The sequence below is a fragment of the Phocoena sinus genome, chromosome 4 (genome assembly GCF_008692025.1).
Source record: "Phocoena sinus isolate mPhoSin1 chromosome 4, mPhoSin1.pri, whole genome shotgun sequence".
In the NCBI taxonomy this organism is placed as follows: domain Eukaryota; kingdom Metazoa; phylum Chordata; class Mammalia; order Artiodactyla; family Phocoenidae; genus Phocoena; species Phocoena sinus.
Genome location: NC_045766.1, coordinates 95,796,719 through 95,820,000, shown reverse-complemented (window position 1 = coordinate 95,820,000; position 23,282 = coordinate 95,796,719). Strand labels below are relative to the sequence as shown.

At 40.3% G+C, this 23,282-nt stretch overlaps 1 protein-coding gene across 4 annotated transcripts in view; it reads left to right on the top strand.

Moving 5' to 3' along the window:
- CEP97 (centrosomal protein 97) overlaps window positions 1-23,282 on the top strand; it is a 28,495-nt gene continuing 5,213 nt past the window's right edge. For 2 of the 4 annotated variants that reach the window (XM_032630801.1, XM_032630802.1), the window contains exons 1-10: window positions 1-110; window positions 2,498-2,640; window positions 3,392-3,550; window positions 4,452-4,553; window positions 6,779-6,892; window positions 7,442-7,608; window positions 13,554-13,718; window positions 17,269-17,402; window positions 17,837-18,611; window positions 22,329-22,404. In XM_032630801.1, the coding sequence (XP_032486692.1) occupies window positions 68-110; window positions 2,498-2,640; window positions 3,392-3,550; window positions 4,452-4,553; window positions 6,779-6,892; window positions 7,442-7,608; window positions 13,554-13,718; window positions 17,269-17,402; window positions 17,837-18,611; window positions 22,329-22,404 (1,878 nt within the window). In that variant the 5' untranslated portion in view covers window positions 1-67. Of the gene's footprint in view, window positions 111-2,497; window positions 2,641-3,391; window positions 3,551-4,451; window positions 6,893-7,441; window positions 7,609-13,553; window positions 13,719-17,268; window positions 17,403-17,836; window positions 18,612-22,328; window positions 22,405-23,282 lie in introns of those variants that run through there. The other 2 variants (XM_032630803.1, XM_032630804.1) reach the window with 2 other exon arrangements.

The window sequence follows — 23,282 nt, the reverse complement described above, 5'->3', positions numbered from 1 at the left end:
CTCCCGACTACGAGTTCCACCTAGCAGCCGGAGGACGGTTGCTTGGTATTATTAGCAAGCGGGAAGTATGGCGGTGGCGCGCGTCGACGCGGCTTTGCCTGTTGGAGAAGGTAAGGCGACCCCCACCCCTGGGTCCCCATGTTTACTCCATAGAACTGAATTATTGTTACCTGGTGGAGAGAAGAAGACTGGGTTTAGGGGTTCAGTTCTGGACCAGTTCTTCTGATGTGGGGTTGTGGGCATCGCGGAGGCGCGCTGCCCTCTGGGAGTAGAAGTCCTCTGGGCGCTGCCTGGCTCTCCGGCGTCGCAGCGAGGGCCAAGCGGGGGACTACAAGCCCCAAGAGACGTTCGCGCTGCTCCCGCGCTCCTGAGGATGCCTGGGCGGTGGGTTTCTGGCCGCCGCGGTAATCTTTCTTGGATGTTTACTTTGAGTTCTGGGTGCCCAAGTGAAAACTGCAGAATCTCCCCCCTTCCCGTGGATTCCTAGAAAGTTCAAGAAAACCCTGTGTCAAACACAGCTCTCTAGATTGACGTTGGGTGCTTCCCTGGTGGCACAGTAGTCGAGAGTCCGCCTGCCGATGCAGGGGACACGGGTTAGTGCCCCGGTCCGGGAAGATCCCACATGCCGCGGAGCGGTTAGGCCCGTGAGCCATGGCCGCTGAGCCTGCGCGTCTGGAGCCTGTGCTCCGCAACGGGAGAGGCCACAACAGTGAGAGGCCCTCTTACCGCAACAACAACAACAAAAAAAACTATATATAGATATAGATAGAGATTGACGTTGGACCCTTTCTTGGAAGTGTCCGGTGGCCGTGATAAAACCTGGGGGTTATCCAGAGCCCACAGTTCTCCATGCCTTTTTCTGCAGACCGGGTCCTGGGGTATAGCTTGGTCTCTGCCCAACGGAACGCGCGGCGTGGGTGCTTTTGTAGGTGCCGTGTGAGCGGAGCTCCTTTGTTTTGGTTACAGTTCGGAGGCTCTGGGTCAGGGTCAGGGCTGAAGGTGAATGCCCGTCTCCACCGCTTAGGTATGGGGCTCATTATCTAGAAGGGAGAGTCTAAGAGGTCTCTCGATCCCTTTGAATTGTGTGCAAAGGCTATGCATTTTCCTGGGACGGTATATATCTTTCACCAAATTCTCAGAATCGAATGACCCCCTCTCCCCGCCCCAAATGCTAGAAGCCATTAGACAATGGAAAAACGTTGGTTGAAACCCTTCAGGAGAGCAATCTCGCATAATTATTTCCCGCAGTAATCTTAATCTGGGTAGAAATATGAAATTGGCAGTTTCTCTGGCCCGCCCCCTGCACAATCTATCTATTTGTGATAGATATCACAAATCTATCTGTAGCTCTTAAACTCCACCTCCCCAGCCCACCATGGCAATGTACTGATAATAATAGTTAACATTTATACAAGCACTTTTTATATGAGCAAGACTATGTTCTGAGTGCCTTTTTTTTTTAATTATCTCATTTTCTTTGTAGAACAACATTATAAGGCAGGTATTATTATCATTCCCATCTTACAGAGTAGAAAAGTGAGCCCAAAAGAGATCAATAACTTGCCCAACATACCACAGTGATTAGCTTAGTGGAGCCAGGATTTGAACGTCTGTTAGACATACCAAATTACTTTATTGAATTCTGTGTGCCAGGAATGGGACTAAGTGCTGTTCATATGGTTTCTCTTTTCATCCCCACATCAATTTAATGAATTAGGTATATTATTTCCATTTTGTAGATAAATTAACTGTACTTTGATTTTCAAAATAGTTTTCAAAATAGATTTTCAAAATAATTTTATGATATACTGATATTGTAAGCACATTGTTCTCTATCAAAAGATTAGTTACATTTAAAAAATACTGTCATTACTTAGGCACAAAATATTGAAGTAATAGTTTACATTTAAATGTGAAGAATTCCAAAGTATTATATCAAAGAAACTTCAGTAGATGGACTTCCGTAGTGGCACAGAGGTTAAGAACCTGCCTACCAATGCAGGGGACGTGGGTTTGAGCCCTGGGCCAGGGAGATGCCACATGCCATGGAGCAACTAAGCCCTATGCGCCACAACTACTGAGCCTGCACTCTAGAGCCTGCGAGCTACAACTACAGAGCCTGCGAATCACAACTACTGAAGCCCGGGCGCCCTAGAGCCTGTGCTCTGCAACAAGAGAAGCCACCGCAATGAGAAGCCCGTGCAGCAACGAAGACCAACACAGCCAAAAACAAATAAATAAATTAATTTAAAAAAAGAAAGAAAAGAAACTTGAGTAGACTATCACAAATCTAGTATAATTTGATATTTCTAAAGGAAAATGAATAATTTCAATCTGTAGTCACTTAGAAATTGATTGCTTTAGTTTTTAAAGCTTGATGTTTATTATGCTCTAGTGTTTTCTAACTCTAAATGTATAAGATTTTATGAGTATAATTTTATCCCTATGCTCAGCTGTTGTAGTTGTGTTTTCTAACAGTTTCCCTTCTCTTTTCAAGGATCAGTGGTCAATTGGTCAGGACAGGGGCTACAGAAATTAAGTCCAAACTTACCCTATGAAGTTGATATTCATACTTTGATTCTGGATAAAAATCAGATTATTAAATTGGAAAATCTTGAGAAATGCAAACGTTTAATACAGGTAGGTATTGCTATGTGGGGGAAATAGTTATATAAGACCAGTTTATTATTATACAAAATAAAAGAGTAAGATAAAGTTACAAAAGGTAACTCTGCAAGCCTAGAAAGCAGTAAATGTTGCCTTAAATTTTAAAAACTTTTAATAACAAATAAATTTATTTAATAAATGAATAAAATAATTTAAGAAAAAATTAACTTTTACATGATGATTATTAAGTGATGCTTTTTAAATTTCTACTGAAGATGAACACATTTTTGCTGCCTTTAGAGTAGACTAGAAAAAAGAGCGTTTGTTAAAAAAGAAAACATTTTATGTTGGCAAAATATTGTGTTGTTAAGATAACCTTTTATTTCATGGTGGGGGTAAAGAGTTGATTAATTCATTCCTTCAACAAATGTTTATTGGGCTCTTATGTGTCTGGTACTGTTCTAGATTTTGATGGAGATAGTGAAAGGACTCTGTTATTGTGGAGTTTACATTCTCAAGTAGTTGCTGTGTTAAAGATGTTTTCTTTTAGTAGTTGGAGGAGGTCTGATTGCTCAGCTTTATCTGTATTTTCCACTGCTTAGGAATGACAACAACAACTAATAGTTGCACTGCAGAATTTTTAGACAATATATGTGAAAAGTACAAATTGGGTTTGTATATTTGGGAATGTTGGGCCATATAAATAAATCTTTTTAACCACCCTAATGTGAAAGTAATATTTATATTTTACTCCTAAGAATAATGGTATGTTTTCTTTCCACAGTTGTCAGTGGCTAACAATCGGCTGGTGCGGATGATGGGTGTGGCCAAACTGACCCAACTCCGGGTATTAAATTTGCCTCATAATAGCATTGGCTATGTGGAAGGCCTAAAGGAGCTAGTACATTTGGAATGGCTGAATTTGGCAGGAAATAATCTCAAGGTGAATTGTTTCTTTCTTTCTTTCTTTTTTTTTTTTTAAGTAATTAGGTTTTTTTTTTTACTTCACAAAAGTATTTGCTATGAAAAAGAAATTTAAGCAGTATAGAAAAAAATAGAATAAAAAGTGAAAGTATCCATTCCCATTCCCCAGAGATAATTTCAGTTAACATAAACTGAAAACAAAAATCTCATTTTGAAAATTCATGCTGAATTAAGTTTTATGTACATGTTTAATGGTACAGTGGAGAATATAATGTTTTAAAAGTCAGGAGATCTGGCTTCTAGTTCTGCTTCCACCACTTAGTAGCTCTATAATTTGGGGTAAGTTAATAAATATTTCTTGCCTTATTTTTTGATATGCTAGGTAAGGGAACTGGATTAAATGATGATAACTGACTTCTATTGAGTATGTAATGTATGCTAAGTACTATTCTAACTACCTTAACAATTTTAACTTATTCAATCTCATGACAGCCAATAAGGTAGGTACAGTCTTTATGCTCATTATATAGATGAGGAAACTGAAGTACAGAGAAGTTGAGTAACTTGCCCAAGGTCACACAGTCAGGAAGTTGCAGAGCTAGGATTTGAATCCAGGCAGTTTGGCTTCATTGTTAAATTGTAAAGTCTATGTTATACCAACTGTCACATGTCATCACTAAAAGTTTCTTTAAGCTATAAATATCTGACTCTGCTCTTAGAGAGATAATGAAGGTAGAAACTAGCTATATAGCAGTATGCCAGATTCTGTTGGCACTGCCTCTTTTTTCTCTTGCTAAGCCCTGCTCCTCTGCTTCTGATAATGGGCAGAGGAGGCAAGAGGCTCAGCTACAGGAAATAGGGAAGAATTTCATTTTTTGATTTCATGTGCGTGAAATAATGTGATCCTTTTCTTGTAATAGGCCATGGAACAAATCAATAGCTGCACAGCTCTTCAACACCTCGATTTATCAGACAATAACATACCCCAGATAGGTGATCTATCTAAATTGGCATCACTGAAGGTAAATGTGTTTTCTATGTCATTTCTGAAATTTTATACTAAAACACCAAGAGAAAATAACCTAATTGATCTAAAATCAGCCTGCTGTTATGAAGAACAGATAGTGTTCATTATGATAAAAGTTCTATTAGAGTACCAGAAATTAAGTATGGAACTTTTTATTGTTAATTTCTATAATTGATTTACTTTAACTAAAACTGGTTGTTGTAGTTAAGGTTAATTCTTATTTACCATCCAACAAACATGATGAAATTCCCTTCGTGCCCAGTCAGCCAACGTTAGCAGCTTCAGTTATATAGTACATAACATGTTGGTGGGCTTGAGAGTAAACATTCCTGAACTTTACTTTGTTTATTGACACTCAAGATTGCTATTTTTTTAGTAATAGATATTACTAAATTATCAAAATTAACTTCACTTTAATTTTAAAAATCTGTGGCTTGTAGCACTTTTTATAGAGGGGAATGTAATCAAATAAGTCAGGGGTCCCCACACCCTGGGCCATTAGGGACGGGCTGCACAGCAGGAGATGAGCGGCAGGCGAGTGAGCAAAGCTTCATCTGTATTTACAGCCGCTCCCCATCGTTTGCATTACCACCTGAGCTCCGCCTCCTGCCAGATCAGCAGTGGCATGAGATCCTCATAGGAGCGCGAACCCTACTGTGAACTGCTCAGGCGAGGGGTCTAGGTTGCACGCTCCTTGTGAGAATCTAATGCCTGTTGATCTGAGGTGGAGCTGGGCAGTGATGCTAGCGCTGGGGAGCAGCTGCAAATACAGATTATCATTAGCAGAGAGGTTTGACTGCACAGAGACCATAATAAATCAACTGCTTGTGGACTCATATCAAAACCCTATCAGTGAATGGCAAGTGAAAACAAGCTCAGGGCTCCTACTGATTCTGCATTATGGTGAGTTGTATAATTATTTCATTATATAGTCCAACATAATAACAGAAATAAAGTGTGTAATAAATGTAATGCGCTTGAATCATCCCCAAACCATCCCCCCACACCCCCACCCCGCCCCCACCCCGGTCTGTGGAAGAATTGTCTTCGACAAAACCGGTCCCTGGTGCCGAAAGGTTGGGGACTGCTGAAATAAGTAACAGTTGGCACCACAGCTTCAACATGTGTAGGCTTTTCCCATATTTTTCCTCCATTGGATATTATTAGCATCAGATGAATTCATTAACCTTAGAAACAGTATTATTAGCTCAAATTTCACTATATTGTTAGCAGAAATCAGTTTTAGCAACAATTATTCTAAGCAATTTGTTGTAGCCAGATACTAAGAGAATTCAAATGAACTAAAAATGATTGAACTTTTTTTTTTCTGGAATGGAGGCATGATTACCTTATCAGAATCCTGGGTGTTGGGACTTCCCTGGTGGCGCAGTGGTTAAGAATCTACCTGCCAATATAGGGGACATGGGTTTGATCCCTGGTCTAGGAAGATCCCACATGCCTCGGAGCAACTAAACCCTGTGCCACAACTACTGAGCCTGCACTCTAGAGCCCGAGAGCCACAACTACTGAAGCCCGCGTGTCTGGAGCCCGTGCTCTGCAACAAGAGAAGCCACTGTCATGAGAAGCCTGTGCACCGCAACGAAAAGTAGCCCCCGCTCGCTGCAATTAGAGAAAGCCCACATGCAGCGATGAAGACCCAACGCAGCCAAAAAAAAAAAAAAAAATCCTGGGTGTTGGGAGTATTCGCTTTATTCTTCATTGTTGCAGACTTAATTTGAGTCAGCACCATCTCTAAGCACATTCAGCCTTCCTCAAGCTTTAAGTTACCAAGAGAATATAATTGTAAATTATGGTTTGTGGGTTATCTCTCTCTCTTGGAAAATTTGCTTTATACCTGATTGTTTTAATGAATGTTTTCTTTCACTTTTCTCACCCTCTGTTTTGATGTTTTAAAAGGAAATGAACAAGTATGTTGGAAATTGCTCAAGTTTTAATAACTTAAATCTCACAACATGCCTACACTAAGCATATGTTCTTGGACAAGTCTTTAAACTTTCTTGAGCTTAGAATGTGGATGTGAAAAAGGAGAGTTGGACCAGAAGACCACGTAGGACCCTTCCAGCGTTAGCAGTCTTTGATTTGTGTGTGATGAGAAGTATAATAAATGGTGTGTTTGTACACACCATTTTGGTTTTATCAGAATAGACCAATTTATTTGTAATCTTTTCATTTGTAATGCATTTTCTTTTTACTTTCAAGACCCTACTTTTACATGGAAATATCATCACCTCTCTTAGAATGGCACCTGCTTATCTACCCAGATGTCTTGCTATACTTTCTTTGGCAGAAAATGAAATCCGGGACTTAAATGAGGTAAAATTTGAGGGTATCTTATGGGATCTGGGAAGCTGGAAAGTCAGGAGAGATGCAGGAAAGGGTTGTGAGCTCACTTTAGACTGTGAGTATCTTGGAAGAAACTGCTATCAGGATGAAACACTTGGCTCTAGAAGACCATTATTTTTCTTTCTACTTTTACTTAATGTTAGTGGGTTATTAAGGCTTAATTTCATTTGCAGTGCTGTACTTATCACTCCATTGGGAAGTAATTGTTGGTAGAGGGACATGTACATTAACAGGGTTAATAAGGCACACTCTGCACCTTTTTCTGGCTGCTGTTATATTTTCAAAATAGGGTTCTCTTTGCTAGGAAACAGTGCTTTCTAAGGGACTTTGTGCAGCAAGGACAGGTGGCCATATTGTTGGAATTTTGGAAGTCAGTGGTATAAGAGTGTTACTTGTCACTTTTCAAAACAAGAGGGAAATTGTTACATTCTCAAACTGCCAAAGATGTGTAATCAGTGGAAGCCCTGCGCTTGACACCGAGTAGTCCATTTCATTCAACAAAGCTGTCCTTTGTTCCAGATCTCTTTTCTGGCATCCTTAACTGAATTGGAACAGTTGTCGATCATGAACAATCCTTGTGTGATGGCAACACCTTCCATTCCAGGGTTCGACTATCGGCCATACATCGTCAGCTGGTGCTTAAACCTCAGAGTCCTAGATGGATATGTGATATCGCAGAAGGAAAGGTGAACGTGACCTCTTTAACGTCACATTTATCATGGAAGTTAACTGAAAAGCCCATTTCTAGCTTACTACAGATTAATAAACTGAATGTTTCTTGAAATGTGCATTTAGAAATTAAGATCATTTGTACCATCATATAGCAGACTCTGTGCTGTTCATTTAGGATTTTTTATCCTTTCTAAAAAAGGATAAGAAATAAATATCAACCTTAGAGGTTGGGGCTAGTGAGTTTAACTTCTTGCCCAACATACAACAAACTGATTTCTAAAAATCCTTTTGTTAATCGATTGTTTGGGGCTTGGAGCATTTCTACATAGAAACCGTGTTATAGATGCTGTGTAGGATTTCAGATCAATCCCACAAAAGCTTCTATCCATCATATTGTAAAGGCAGTATTAATAATACTTTAGTACCCAACTACTCTTTATAACAGTGACCTTGGGAAAATGCGTGCAGAGTTCTAATTTGGAACTGGTAGCAGACATGCTGATTGGTCCTCACCTTCTACCTGTGAAACAGCAGAAGTGGGAACTCCCCCTTCTCTAGATCTTTGATGGTTTCTGCAGCTTGAAGCTGGGACCCCTGCATGATGGGGTCTTCTGGACGCTGGCACATGATCAGTAGAATCAGAGCTTCAGGGGAGGTAAGGAACTAGGTTGTGGACAAGAAAGGGTGGATTTAGAGAGGATAGTGAGAATCAGGATGACTTAATTCTCTTCACTCTGCCTCATTTCTCTTCTTCCTTTCACTGCATACACACCTGCATTCATGGACTCAACACATACATTCTTCCTCGCTTTTTTTGTCCTTCTGTTCTACAGATTGAAAGTCGCTTGAGGGGTTTCTCGATGGGAGAAGGAATGGTAGATTACTGACAGGGTTTTCCTTTTCTTTCTCCCTCTCTTTCATCTAGTTGCTGTACAGGGTGTGGGGCAGTGAGGAATGGCAACCAGGAGCTACATAGTGGTGGTGCTGGTGTAGGGTGCAGGACGTATGTCAGCTCTGGTTTGCCTACAAAATGTGGCTTTTCCTTTTTCCTGCAGTGAGTGTTGCTGTGTATTCAGACACCTTATTTTATTTCAAACTGTGGGTAATTCTAAAGCTGGAATATGGGTTTACTTGGATTATCTTCTCTGGATCTTCCTTTAATAGAAAGAAAGACGTTATCAGATTTCTCTGTGGGAGTAGGACTGGCAACATTTTCATATGTGGCAGCAGCATGGTGAGATGGGCAGAGGTAAGGGTTTGGTATAAAGAGAGACCTGGGAAGAGAATGAGACCTGGTCCGGAGAGACAAGAGAAAGCTTCACATCTTTCCCTGCCGCCCATTAGCAGTGTGGCCTGGACAAGTTCCATAACTTCTCTGAGCCTTAGTATTCTCATCTGTAAAATGTGGCTAAAACTACCTAGCTTTCAAGGATGCTGTGAGAACTAAAGATAATAGGTAGAGCATAATACTGGTCAGACAGTAGATGCTTAATAAGTGATAATTGTCATTATTACTTAAGGATAGGGACTGGGGATTGAAGAGTTTTTTAGAAACTAAAGCTGGTGTTAAAAAGCAGAAGATATCTGTTGAAGAGATGAATAATAATGCAAAGGCTATGTTTCTATACTGTGGAAATGGTTTTAATCCAAGTGACTTTAAGGTGAATTTGCATTTTTTGGGAACTTTCTCTATAATGTTTTGTAGTTGTTTAATTTCAGATTCTTCAGGAGGTAGGGAAGAGTGGACTTTTACTTGGGTAGCCTCTCTCTCTGTGGGGTTATTCTACACTAAAGTATGGGAGGAAGGGAGACGTGGGAGTGTAGCTTAAAAGCAACCCTTTCTCAGACAGATTCTTTTCCCCCCACATTAAAAAAATTGCACAGTATCATATAATTCAGAAATAGTTCAAACGTGCTATTTAAAAATACCCATATAATCATCACTGAAAATAAGACTAGAACAAAACCAGCACTCCAGAGATCTCCTTTGCCCCACTCTCATCATAACTCCCCTCCCCCCTAGAGATAACCACTATGTTGATATTTTTGATAATTCAGAAAGATTATTTTTTTCCTCGTTTATTATGGAGGCTTCAAATCAACCAGCTCCCACCAGCGTAGCTAAAATTAAAAGGACGGACAATACTAAGTACCGATGAGTATGTAGAACAATTGGAACTCTCATACACTGTTCTAGGAGTGTACATGGTGCAGCCATTTTGAAAAACTGGCAGTATTTACTGAAGTTGGACTTATAAATACACTATGACCCAGCAGTTTGGTTTCTGGTATATACCCTAGAGAAATAGATGCTTATGTCTACCAAAAAACATGTATATAAGCATGTTCATAGCAGCCTTATTCATAATAGCTCCAAACATTTGGGAGCTATGTGAGACATTTGGGAAACAACCCAAATGTCAGTGCATAGAAGAGTGGGTAAATAGAGTTCTATTCAAACCAAAGAACCTAGGTTGTTGAGAAAAATGCTGCTGCAGTTGATGTCTGAGACAACTGTGTAGTCTGTAAACAGTGTTCCCATGTTTTAAAACAACTCTGGAAGTATTTTGTCTTGGAGGGAGGAATTATTCTAAGGGAGAGCTATTGACTGAAAAATCAGTGGGTAGCCTGAGCAGTGTTCCAACATTTTCCTGGTCAGCCTTGGAATTGCCCTGAAGGATAGGCAGGAAGGAATTTCTAGTTTTTGTATCTACCCAGCCTGTTGTTTGCTAAGAACAACCAAGTTAAATTTTTTCTCCATGATGAAAAGTGTCCCAAGTTCCCTGATGACCTTGGGTAGCCAGGTCTTAAGTGTGTGTGTCACCCAAAAAAGTAACTTGAGCAGTCACCCACCGCTATGGTGCTTTGGCTGAGGGCTTTCTCAGAGAGAAGCACACCTGGGGAAGGACCTTTGTGTAACACCTCAGTATTTGGAGTTCTTTCTGAATTTGTTTTCAATCTCTGTTTTACTGTTTATAGGACCTAGTACCAAGCTACACCTCTGTTGCTTACAGATCAGAACTTAGGGAGCAGAATTTTGGAGACGTTTTTTTTTTTTGAAAGGATGTTTAAAATATATACAGAAGTAGAGTAACATAATGAACACCTAAATACCCACCATGTGGCTTCAACAGTTATCAACATTTTGCCAATCTTGTTTCATCTATCCTGCACTTTTTTTTTTTTTTTTTATCCTGTACTTTTTTTTTGGTTAGGATATTTTAAAAGCAAATACCAGATATCATTTTATCCATTATTCCTTTTTTTTTTATTAGGTGAAAGAGCAGTTTGAAATTCTCTCAGTAGTTGCTATCCCTGTTATATAATGTAGACTGTTCCTTTAATTTCAAGAGAAAAGTCATATTCCAGTGATTTGAAATTAATATGTTAGAGCTGAATTAATTTTAATTTTGTCTTTGAATGGGCAGAGAGATTTTTTTTACCTAAGAAAATATCGTATGGATTAATAAACTTGTGTAATGGTGTGTTTATTGATGAATGTGAAGCAAAGGCAGAACAACAAATCTTACAGTAGTTGATACTCCACAGTTCGTGGTTCACCTCACACACTTAAACTGTGGAATACCTGAGCCTCCTTCTGTATCCTTTTACTTTCGCTTTTCTTTCCTCCCAAACTACAAACTGTCTATAACCTGGAAGCGTCGCTTGCTAGCTATTATTAAAGTTGGGGATTGTCCTCTATTATGGACCTTTTTTAGGGACAGCCTTTCAACAAGCCATTTGCTTGGCAGGAGAACTTATGGAAACTTAGAGCAGAGTTCATGAAGATCCTGAATGAACTTTATTTAATCCACAGGAATGTGTCTATGGAAGAAATACTTCTAATTATTTTTATTAAGTGTATTAAAATTTTTATTGTTACGTGACTTCAGTTAATCAGCTTGGCATACCTTATATCTCATTGTTAGAAAACAGTTTCACCTTTCTTGTGACACTGGCACATCATAGAAAACTAAACTCTTTTTACTGCACCAAGACTCTTCTGCACTATTTAACCAGCTGTCAAAAGAACCAGTTTCTTTTCAGTCTATAATACATCTTGAGTGGCTTAACAGTTTTGGACTGTACAGTTTTTTGCATAATGTGGATACCTTAACGTGAAGGTTGAAGAAAAGCGTTGTGGATTGGAAATGATTTTCAAACTATTTGCAATGCTGAGTTAAATGGTGTACAGAGAAACAAAGTATGCCAAAATGATGCAACTTTAACTTCAAGTTGATGGGCAGATTTAAGAATGATAAAATTGAGGCAAAAGCATGTTAATTAAAAAGAAATTCAGGGCTTTCCTGGTGGCGCAGTGGTTGAGAGTCTGCCTGCTGATGCAGGGGACACGGGTTAGTGCCCCGGTCCGGGAAGATCCCACGTGCCACGGAGTGGCTGGGCCCGTGGGCCATGGCCGCTGGGCCCATGCGTCCGGAGCCTGTGCTCCGCAACGGAAGAGGCCACAACAGTGAGGGGCCCACGTACTGCAAAAAAAAAAAAAAAAAAAAAAGAAATTCAAACATATTACAAAAATAAACAGTAGTGTAATGACCTCCCCTGAATCTGTCACCCACCTTCAGCAGTTTTCAATTCATGGCCAACTTTGTTCATCTCTACCTTCACCCACGCCCCCTTTTCCTGTATGATTTTGAAACGAGTCTCAGATTATATATAATTTCATCTCTAAAAGATAAGGACTCTTAAAGAAATAACTATAATACTGTTATCACTTATCAAAAAATTTAACAATAATTCCATAATAACACCAGATATTAGTTAAGTGCTTACATTTCCACTAGTCCTCATAAATGCAGTTTTGTAATGGATTTTTGGAAACAGGATCGAAATAAGGCCATACATTGTAATTGGTTGATATATTAAAAAAATTTCTTTCCTGCTCTCTTTTTCAGTGTTTTAAAAATGTATTATCATTGCATGCTCCATGGGTTGGCTGTGCTGATTGGGTAGTTTTCACTTGGGATCTTGTGGTGAGATCACATGGAGCAGGAGTCGTTTGAAGGCTCGACTTGGCTGGAGGTCCAAGATGATGCTTTCAAATCTCTCCATGGGTTCCTCCTCTTCTTATTTTCTTTGCTTTCTTTTCTCTTCTTTTGGTTGTTGAAGAAATCAGATTATTTGTCCTATAGAGTTTCCCACTGTGCTTATTTTGCCAATTGCTGTGTCTCTGTGTCCTTTGACATACTCCTCTCCTTCTATATTTCCTGTAAATTGGTAGTTGAATGTGGAGGTTTGATCAGATTTTTGTTGGGAGAAGGACTACTTTGTGGGTGCTATTGAGAGGCACATGGTGTCTGGTTGTCTCTTGTGTTAGGAGTAGCTATTAATGATCAGTGCCTAAATCCATTAATTCATTGAGAGTTGCAAAATGGTGAAATTTTAATTCTATCATTAATTTTTTTATTAGCTGGAATACTTCTATGAAGTAACTATTTGGTCATTGGTATAGTTTGTATAGGAAAGGTAGAATTAATAATATTTAATTTGTCTCCTTTACTTACCAGTTTTTAAAAATAATGAGTTGGTAGGTCACTAGCATCCTTCAGCTGTGACCAATTAGCTTTAAAAAAAAAGCTATCATGAACTAATGGATTTAAACACAATTTATGTATTTAGGTACTTCAGTTTGATAGTGAATGAAGGGACTATTCATTGCTTCTTTGAAAATAATTTTAAAATATTTATTTTAAATAAATTTAAAATATTAGTAAAAATCTTTGGAAGTGCTCCTAAGCAAGAAAAAAGGTTTAAAACATTGTAATAGTAAGGAGAATGAATCAGAAGGATAGATTTTCTTTTTAACTTGAGTGAATTTTATTTATGAAAAATATCCAATGATGCTATAAAGGTAAATTAAGAAGGAAGAATCATTATTGCTTAAAAATGTATCTTGTCTACCCTAATGCCATCCCTTCTTCTTTATGTCCCTCAATTCCAGTTTGAAAGCTGAATGGCTGTATAGTCAGGGCAAGGGGAGAGCATATCGGCCTGGCCAGCACATCCAGCTTGTCCAGTATCTGGCTACAGTCTGTCCTCTCACTTCTACGCTGGGTCTTCAGACTGCAGAGGATGCCAAACTAGAGAAGATTCTGAGCAAGCAGAGGTGAGCCCATTTATCTGTAGCGGTTGATGAATTCACAAGTGAAAATACCTCTGACTCTTTCCTGCAGGGTTAGTAGGACTGAGGTGAGTGCTGCGGCCCACATTTCTGGGCACTTGGGCCACTGGTCACTGTAGCAGTTCTGTAGGGGAACCGAACCTTGCAGTGCAGTCCAGTTTGCTCCCCAGCAACTGCATTGCTAATCATTTCTTCAGTGGGGAGAGCCAAGCAGCATGGGAGAGTGGGATTTTTAAAAACTGCATTTGTCCCTTAATGTGGGTGTTTCATATGGGTTTTAAAATACTAACATTAAGAAGCATAGCTTGGGGCTTCCTTGGTGGCACAGTGGTTGAGAGTCTGCCTGCCGATGCAGGGGACACGGGTTCGTGCCCCGGTCCGGGAAGATCCCACATGCCGCGGAGCGGCTGGGCCCGTGAGCCATGGCCGCTGAGCCTGCGCATCCGGAGCCTGTGCTTTGCAGTGGGAGGGGCCACAACAGTGAGAAGCCCATGTACCGCAAAAAAAATTAAAAAATAAATAAAATAAAATAAAATAAAAGAAGTATAGCTTGGAGTCTTCCCTGGTGGCGCAGTGGTTAAGAATCTGCCTGCCAATGCAGGGGTTGTGGGTTCGATCCCTGGTCCGAGAAGATCCCACATGCCACAGAGCAACTAAGCCCGTGCGCCACAGCAAGAGAAGCCACCACAATGAGAAGCCTGTGCACCGCTACGAGGAGTAGCCCCCACTCACTGCAACTAGAGAAAGCCCGCACATGGCAGTGAAGACCCAACTCAGCCAAACATAAATAAAAATTTAAAAAAAAAAAAAAAAAAGAAAAGTATAGTTTGGGAATTGCCTGGTGGTCCAGTGGTTAAGACTCCACACTTTCACTGGGGAGGGCCCAGGTTCAGTCCCTGGTTGGGGAGCTAAGATCCCACAAGCCGTGCAGCGCAGCCAAAAAAAAAAGTATAGCTAGAAGCATTTAGTAGTCACTTCTTTTATCAGAGATCCTGCCTTTGAAGGTTTGTGCGTGTATATGCATATGATGGTGTCTGACTATGTGATTTAAAAATAAGTTTCTTAACCTTTTCTATCCAGTGCTTTTAAATGAGACTTTGTAATTTGGGGGTTATTAAAGGTATATACATTCTGCTTTTTTTAAAAAAATTATTTTATTGAAGTAGAGTTGATTTACAATGTTGTGTCAATCTCTGCTGTACAGCACAGTGACTCAGTTATACACATATAGACATTCTTTTTTTATGTTCTTTTCCATTATGGTTTATCCCAGGAGATTGGATGTAGTTCCCTGTGCTGTACAGTAGGACCTTGTTGTTTATCCATTCTAAATGTAATAGTTTGCATCTACCAACCCAGAGCTCCCAGTCCATCCCTCTCCCTCCCCTCCTTCCTCTTGGCAACCACAAGTCTTTTCTCTATGTCTGTGAGTCTGTTTCTGTTTTGTAGATAGGTTCTTTTGTGCCATATTTTAGATTCCGCATACAAGCGATATCATATGTATTTGTCTTTCTCTTTCTGACATACTTCAGTATGATAATCTCTAGTTGCATCCATGTTGCTGCAAATGTCATTATTTCATTCTTTTTTATGGGTGAGTAGTATTCCATTGTGTATATGTACCCCATCTTCTTTATCCATTCATCTGTCAATGGACATTCAGGTTGTTTCCATGTTTTGGCTATTGTAAATAGTGCTGCTATAAACAAGGGGTACATGTGTCTTTTTGAATTATAATTTTGTCTGGGTATATGCTCAGGAGCGGGATTGATGGATCATATGGTAATTCTATTTTCAGTTTTCTGAGGAACTTCCATACTGTTTTCCATAGTGGCTGCACCAATTTACATTCCCACCAACAGTGTGGGAGGGTTCCCTTTTCTCCATACCCTCTCCAGCATTTGTATTCGTAGACTTTTTAAAAAATTTAAAAATATTTTTAAATTTAATTTTATTATTATTTAAAATTTTATTATTTGGCTGCATTGGGTCTTAGTTGCGGCACGCGATATCTTCGTTGTGGTATGTCAGCTTCTCTAGTTGCAGTGCTTGGGCTTCTCTCTAGTTGTGGCATGCAGGCTGTAGAGCGCGAGGGCCCAGTAGTTGTGGCGCGTGGGCTTAGTTGCCCTGTGGCATGTGGGACCTTAGTTCCCCGACCAGGGATTGAACCCCTATCCCCTGCATTGGATAGGATTCAGTGGATTCTTAACCGTGGACCACCAGGGAAGTCCTTGTTATTTGTAGACTTTTGATGATGGCCATTCTGATCCACGTGAGGTGGTACCTCATTGTAGGTTTGATTTGCATTTCTCCAATAATTAGTGATGTTGAGCATCTTTTCATGTGCCTACTGTCCATCTGTATGTCTTCTTTGGAGAAATGTCTGTTAAGGTCTTCTGCCCATTTTTCAATTGGGTTGGCTTTTTTGTTGTTGAGTTGTATGAACTGGTTGTATATTTTGGAGATTAGGCCCTTGTCAGCTGCATCGTTTGCAAATATTTTCTCCCATTCTGTAGGTTGTCTTTTCTTTTGTTGTTGCTTTTTTTTTTTTTTAATGGTTTCCTTTGCTGTGCAAAAGCTTGTAGGTTTGATTAGGTCCCTCTTTTTTTTTAATGGCTTTTAAAAATAATTAATTAATTTTCAAATTTTTGGCTGTGTTGGGTCTTCGTTGCTGTGAGCAGGCTTTCTCTAGTTGTGGTGAGCAGGGGCTACTCTTCGTTGCCGTACACGGGCTTCACATTGTTGTGATTTCTCTTGTTGCGGAGCACGAGCTCTAGGCGCGCAGTCTTCAGTAGTTGTGGCACGTGGGCTCAGTAGTTGTGGCTTGCGGGCTCTAGAGCTCAGGCTCAGTAGTTGTGGTGCATGGGCTTAGTTGCTCCGCGGCATGTGGGATCTTCCTGGGCCAGGGCTCGAACCCACGTCCCTTGCATTGGCAGGCAGATTCTTAACCACTGTGCTACCAGGGAAGCCCCCCATTTTTAAATTTTTGTTTTTATTTCTATTGCCTTGGGAGACTGACCTAAGAAAATATTGGTATGATTTATGTCAGAGAATGTTTTGCCTATGCTTTCTTCTAGGAGTTTTATGGTGTCTTGTCTTATGTTTAAGTCTTTAAGCCATTTTGAGTTTATTTTTGTGCGTGGTGTGAGGGTGTGTTCTGTTTTTGTTTTTGTTTTTGTTTTGTTTTTTGGCTGCACTGAGCAGCCTGTGGGATTTTAGTTTCCCGACCAGGGATCGAACCTGGGTGTTCGGCAGTGAGAGCATGGAGGGACCACTGGACCACCACTGGACCACCACCCTCCCCTGTGAGGGTGTGTTCTAACTTCATTGATTTACATGCAGCTGTCCAACTTTCCCAGCACCATTTGCTGAAGAGACTATCTTTTCCCCATTTTATATTCTTGCCTTTCAAAGGTATATACTTTGAAAGCTTGTAAACTTCTACCTTTTTGACAGTGTTACCCTTCAAAGGGAGCAGAAAAAGCTTTCTTTTTTTGGTTTGCGCTAAATCACATCAGATGTTACTGATTTTTAGGTTTCACCAGAGGCAGTTGATGAACCAGAGCCAAAATGAAGAGTCATCTTCTCTTGCTCCTGTTGAAACAAGGGCATCCCTTATACCGGAGCATTCCAGCCCCATTCAAGATTGCCAGGTAGTCCAGGAAAGTGGTAAGAAGTTAACTGATCTCTGATCCTTTTTCTCCAAGTTGTTTGATCTGTTTGGTATCATAAAACAAAAAAAGTACATGTTTTCATAATTTTGTACTTGTTAGCTTAAGTGAACATTTGGATCTTATATTTTATATAATGTATATACACAGATAGACATATATAACTACTATATGTCTAATTTTTGAAAACGTTCAGAGAACTGCTACCTTTTGAAGTGACCTGGTACTTTGATTATTCCTATGACCATTGCAAGAATTCATTTTCTTAAAAATATTTGGTTTGGTGTTTTAGGCATATTGGAGGAAATTACTGAAATCATTTCTTTGCACTTTACTATATTTCAGGGATTAGAGTTCATTAAAAGGATCCAACTGAAAAAATACTTCTTTAAACATTTAATGTTTTAAATGATGTTCTGTTGATTCTTTTAGAACCCGTCATCCAGGTCAATTCTTGGGTTGGGATAAGCAGTAATGATGACCATTTATATGCTGTTAAGAATAACTTTCCAGCCTCTGTACACACTACAAGATATTCTCGAAATGACCTGCACCTGGAAGACATCCAGACAGATGAAGACAAGTTAAACTGTAGTCTTCTCTCTTCAGAGTCTACTTTTATGCCAGTTGCATCAGGACTCTCTCCAGTATCACCTACAGTTGAGCTGAGGCTGCAAGACATTAACTTGGGTCTAGAAAATGATAGTGCTGCCGATGAATCTGTGAAATGTCTGGAAAACAACGGCTTTGATAAGGAAGGGGAAAAGGCTTTTTGGGCTGCAAACGAGAATTCTGTTGAGATGACAAAAAGTGCTATCAGTACAGAGGTAAATGAGGAAGATGGGCTATTACCTTGTTGCGAGCCAGCAGTAACCAATGCCATCATAAAGGATGACACCCACAGTCTTACATCTTTTCCCGAGTCACTTGGACACAATGTCTTCCATACACAGCCAGACAGTGAAGAAACCATGTCTCAAACAGCTTCAGAGAAACTTCCTTGCAGGGTTTTAACCCACAGATCTCTTACTTTGGGACAAAATAAAGTTGCCCTTCAGAAATTGAATGAAGCAGCCACCAAGCTTCAGGCCTATTGGCGGGGCTTTTATGCCAGAAACTACAACCCACAAGCTAAAGATGTACGCTATGAAATCCGGCTGCGCCGGATGCAGGAGCACATTGTCTGCCTAACTGATGAAATAAGGAGGTGGGTGAAAAGCCCCTTTTTAGGACTTTTACAGTTTGGATGCTGTTTGGTTGGTTTGGGGGCGTCAGATTCTTAGCATTGATTCAGAACACTGAATCACTGCTTTTGTGGCCAGGACACTTTCCATACCATGTTGCCACTCTTGGTTTGTCTCCTACAATATAGTGAAAGCATCTTGAGTGCAGGGACTGCCATATGCATCTTCATCTGTGGTACAGCAATTGGAGCATAGATGCAGCATAGCAGTAAATTTTGAATGAATGCATGCCTTATGGACATCTATATACCTAAACACAGAAGGTACAGAAAATATAGAAAAACTGAATTTTAAGTATAAAAATGAGAAGATGAGAAAGTCTACGTAGAACGCAGTAGGTGACGTAAGAATTAAAGAAAATAGCAGGGACTTAAAAGGGGCTAAAATTGGGGGGCTATGGTGGCACTTATTTGTTCATTCCATGGCTCACATGTTTTCATGACTGTCAACTCAGGAAAATTAGGATTTCATAGATTTATTCTGAGTATTAGTATTGTAACCAGCAGTATTTATTAATATTATCAGGTGGGAAAGGAGGAAGCAATAAAAGAGACTGAGGAGGGACAGCTAGAGTGGTAGGAGAACTGGGAGAGTGTGTGTCCCAGCTCCAGCAGGGAAGTGTTTCAGGAGAGAAGAGAGGTGCTGTAAGAGGACAGAGAACTGTGTGTTAGATTTAGCAGCTGGAGGTTATTGGTGACTGTGTTGAGGGTCCCCAAGACTATCCTCAGGTTTGATGATTTGCAAAAAGGACTCACAGGACTCAAGAAAGCTATTCTTTTTTTTTTTTGCGGTACGCGGGCCTCTCACTGTTGGGGCCTCTCCCATCGCGGAGCACAGGCTCCAGACGCGCAGGCTCAGCGGCCATAGCCCACGGGCCCAGCCGCTCTGCGGCATGTGGGATCTTCCCGGACCGGGGCACGAACCTGTGACCCCTGCATCGGCAGGCGGACTCCCAACCACTGCGCCACCAGGGAAGCCCAAGAAAGCTATTCTTTATGTTCAGGATTATGGTTTATTAGAGTGAAAGGATATAGATTACAATCAGCAAAGGAAAAAGACACACTGGGCAGAGTTCAGGAGAGACCAAGTACAAGCTTCTAGTTGTCTTCTTCCAGTGCAGTTGTACACATGGGGCTCGATTCTCCTGGCAACGATGTGTGACAACACATCTGAAGTATGTGAACCTCAAGGGAGGCTCACTCGAGTCTTGGCATCCAGGGTTTTTATTGGGGGTCAGTCACCTAGGCGTTGAGTGCCCCTGTGACTGACCTTAACTACTCAGACCTCAGCCCCCACCCAAGGTCAAACTGATGCATTGTGGCCCAGGGTCTCAGGTGAACAAAAGAGGTATTCACCAGAAAATACACTGTTAGCATAAACCAAGATCCCAGATGTACAAAGATACTCTTATCAGGCAGGATATTCCAAGGGCTTGAAGGTTATCTCTCAGGAGCTGGTCAAGGCTAGTCCTGTCTTTAGAGTGTGCAGGGTTCAAACACCCCAGTCCTGTTGAGTTAACCTCTTCCTGCCCAATGAGCTTCTTCAGAGCAGCTTCAGTGGGTAGTGGGATGAAGGCGGTTTGGAAAGGATTGAGTAGTGAATGAGAGGTGAAGGGTGAGGGTAGCCAACTTTTGGGAAGTGTTGATGTGAGGAAGAGAAGAGAGTAGGTGGTTGCCAGAGGAGAATCTGGACTTAGGAAGATTCTTTTTTAAAGATGGGAGATACAGAGCAGGTTTATGTGTTGATGGAAATGATTCTATAAGGAAGGAAGAACTGATGGTGCAGAGCAAAGAAAGAAGAAGTGCAGGATGGAAGTTCTTGAGAAGGTGAGAGAAGAAGAGGTCCAGTGCACAAGTAGAGGGAGTAGCCTGAAGTAGGAACAGGAGCAGGTAAGGTGGTAGGTTTGATGGTGGGATAGGGAAGTCCTGTCTGATGGTTGTTTCTCCTTTTCCAATAATATACAAGATGTGGTCAGCACTTGGAAGTGAGGAGAGGGGTGAGGATGTGGGAGGTTTAAGAGAGGTATGAGGTGTGGGGTATTCATCTTAAAAGTAAACTTATAAGCGGAATGGAGGAGGATAACTGGACAGGGTGAGGAAGAACTTAGAGTGCAAAACGATAGGTCAGACTGTATGATTTTCAACAACTCTCAGCTGTTCCATTCTGATTTTGGACATGGTTCAGCCAGGAGTGGGTTCTTTTCCAGGTGAACATGGTAGGGGAGAGAGGGAAGGGCAAGGGAGCTGTCGACATTTGGGAGGGGAATGGTTATAATGATGGATCTCAGAATTTAAAGGAGGTAGAAGGAAAGACAGGAGAAAGGGGTCATTTGTTTGGTGGTCATAGATGAAGATTGGTCGTCCAGGTTGTTGCAGGTTATGGCAAGAACAAGTGAACTGGGAGGATTGGACGTAGTGGTTTGTGTTGGTGCTTGAAATCATTTTCGAAAATGGTGTAGTCAAAATGCTTGGGTCTAATACACTGCCAAATGTAGAATAGATAGCTAGTGGGAAGCAGCCGCATAGCACAGGGAGATCAGCTCGGTGCTTTGTGTCCACCTAGAGGGATGGGTTAGGGAGGGTGGGAAGGAGGGAGACACAAGAGGGAGGAGATACGGGGATATATGTATATGTATAGCTGATTCACTTTGTTATACAGCAGAAGCTAATACAACATTGTAAAGCAATTATGCTCCAATAAAGATGTTAAAAAAAAATGCTTGGGTCTAGAGTGGGACTGAAGATGAGTGATGGGGGTGGATTATTGTTAGATAGAGCATCTATGTGAATGTCAAGAGCTCCAGAAATGACACGGGGAACAGGGCAGAGAAAAAGACTAGTGCTGAGCCTTCAGTGAATGGGGGTCGGTAACGGGATGTCAGTACTTGAAAAAGAGTTTTGGGAAATTTAGCAGGATGGCTGGAGTTCTTGAAGGAGGAAGGTTAAGACTCATTTGTAAACAGCAGTGAGAAGCAACGTTCTGACCCTGATGTATGAGTGAAAAAAGTAGCTGCCACTTGAGAGAGCTACAGAGGTTGAGTGTATATGGGAGTTTGCTGATTATAATTCAGGAATCCCACATGGCACAGTAGGAGGGCTTTGGGGGGGCTAGAGAAAGTAGATCAGAGGTTCAGAACAGAATGGGGTGACAGTTTAAGAGATAATGGACAGCTAAGAGAACCTTAGGTTTCTGATTAGTTTAAGTACAGAGAGGGGGGCAGTGAGCGCAGAGTGAAAACTTTAATGAATGAGAGGAAGTTCTGTTGACAGCAAAGAGTATGTCAGGAGGCAAACAGGGATGTGAAATTTGATGTGATTAGTCCTACTGGTCTCTTAGAAGAGGGTGTTTCAAGCTGTGGTCCTGATCCTTTCTGCAGCTCCTGCCCCTTTGGTGTGTTTGGCTGGGAAATTGAGGCCAGATAAAGAGCCATTTAATATTTTATTTTTCATTACTGGCAGTCCTTTGTAGAACCAGTATAATCTGGATTTCAGTCACATCTTATTTGGCTTCTATGCTGAGTCATAGCTTAAAACTAAAGTTTCACTTAGATATTCTAAAAGTGGAAAGGACTGTTATTAGAATATTAATCTCTTTACAACATATTTGTTTATTCGTCATAACAAGAAGTACAATTCAAAGCACCCTTTCTTGTATCAATAATGGATTTTGAATTATCGTAGATTACGAAAAGAAAGAGATGAAGAACGTATTAAAAAATTTGTACAAGAAGAGGCTGTCAGATTCCTTTGGAACCAGGTAAGCTCCCTCTTGCTGAATTACCTACTGTGTGAACAAAGAAAAATTCTAGATTTCCTGAGATAATCATAGAGTAGTTACAGGTAAAAAGTAAGCACCCTTTCTCAAGGTTAAGGATGTGGTTTGTGTTCCTTGCCACTAACTATGAACTAGGATAGTGAATTTTGTTACATTTTATTTAGTCTGAAGAAAAATATTTTCATAATTTTGACCAGAGAGATAAAGAACTATAACACTGAAGGAAAGTACTAAATTGAGGGATATTCTTATAATTTTCCAGTAGAAATTAAAAGCCCAATTTGAAGTTTCATGTAACTATCTTGTTTTATCTTTTGAGACTATTTGAATGAAAAGTGATTGAAATAGTGTGTGATGGCTATAATATGCATGTCCTAAAAGGTACACATGACTTCCAGGGAGAGAGTTTGAATCCTGGAGTAGCACACTTTAGGGACAGTTCCCTAAAACATTGGTTTTACTATTATTGTATCCCAACAAATACTTCTTGATGATAATCCCTTGGAAGTATTTTTATAAACAAATTTGTTATAATAGGATTTTACCTATATTATATTTGAAAATACATAGTAAAAGGTCTGGAAGGCTACATATTAACCTGCTATCAGTGATTACCTTGGAGGATGGTCAAAGGGAAACTAAAAAATTCTATATATTGCTTTCTTGTTGCAGATTTTACAGTAAAATTCTGAGATTTTAATTATACTTTAAAAGTATAAAAGCATATTATCAAGAACTTGGGGTATTTTTAGGTATTTTAGAGTTGTATATACTATATTGTTAGTTTTTAAAAACTCTTATCCCAAATGGGTATCTAAAATGAGACTTTTATTTTAGCGAATCTACTCATATTAATAGGC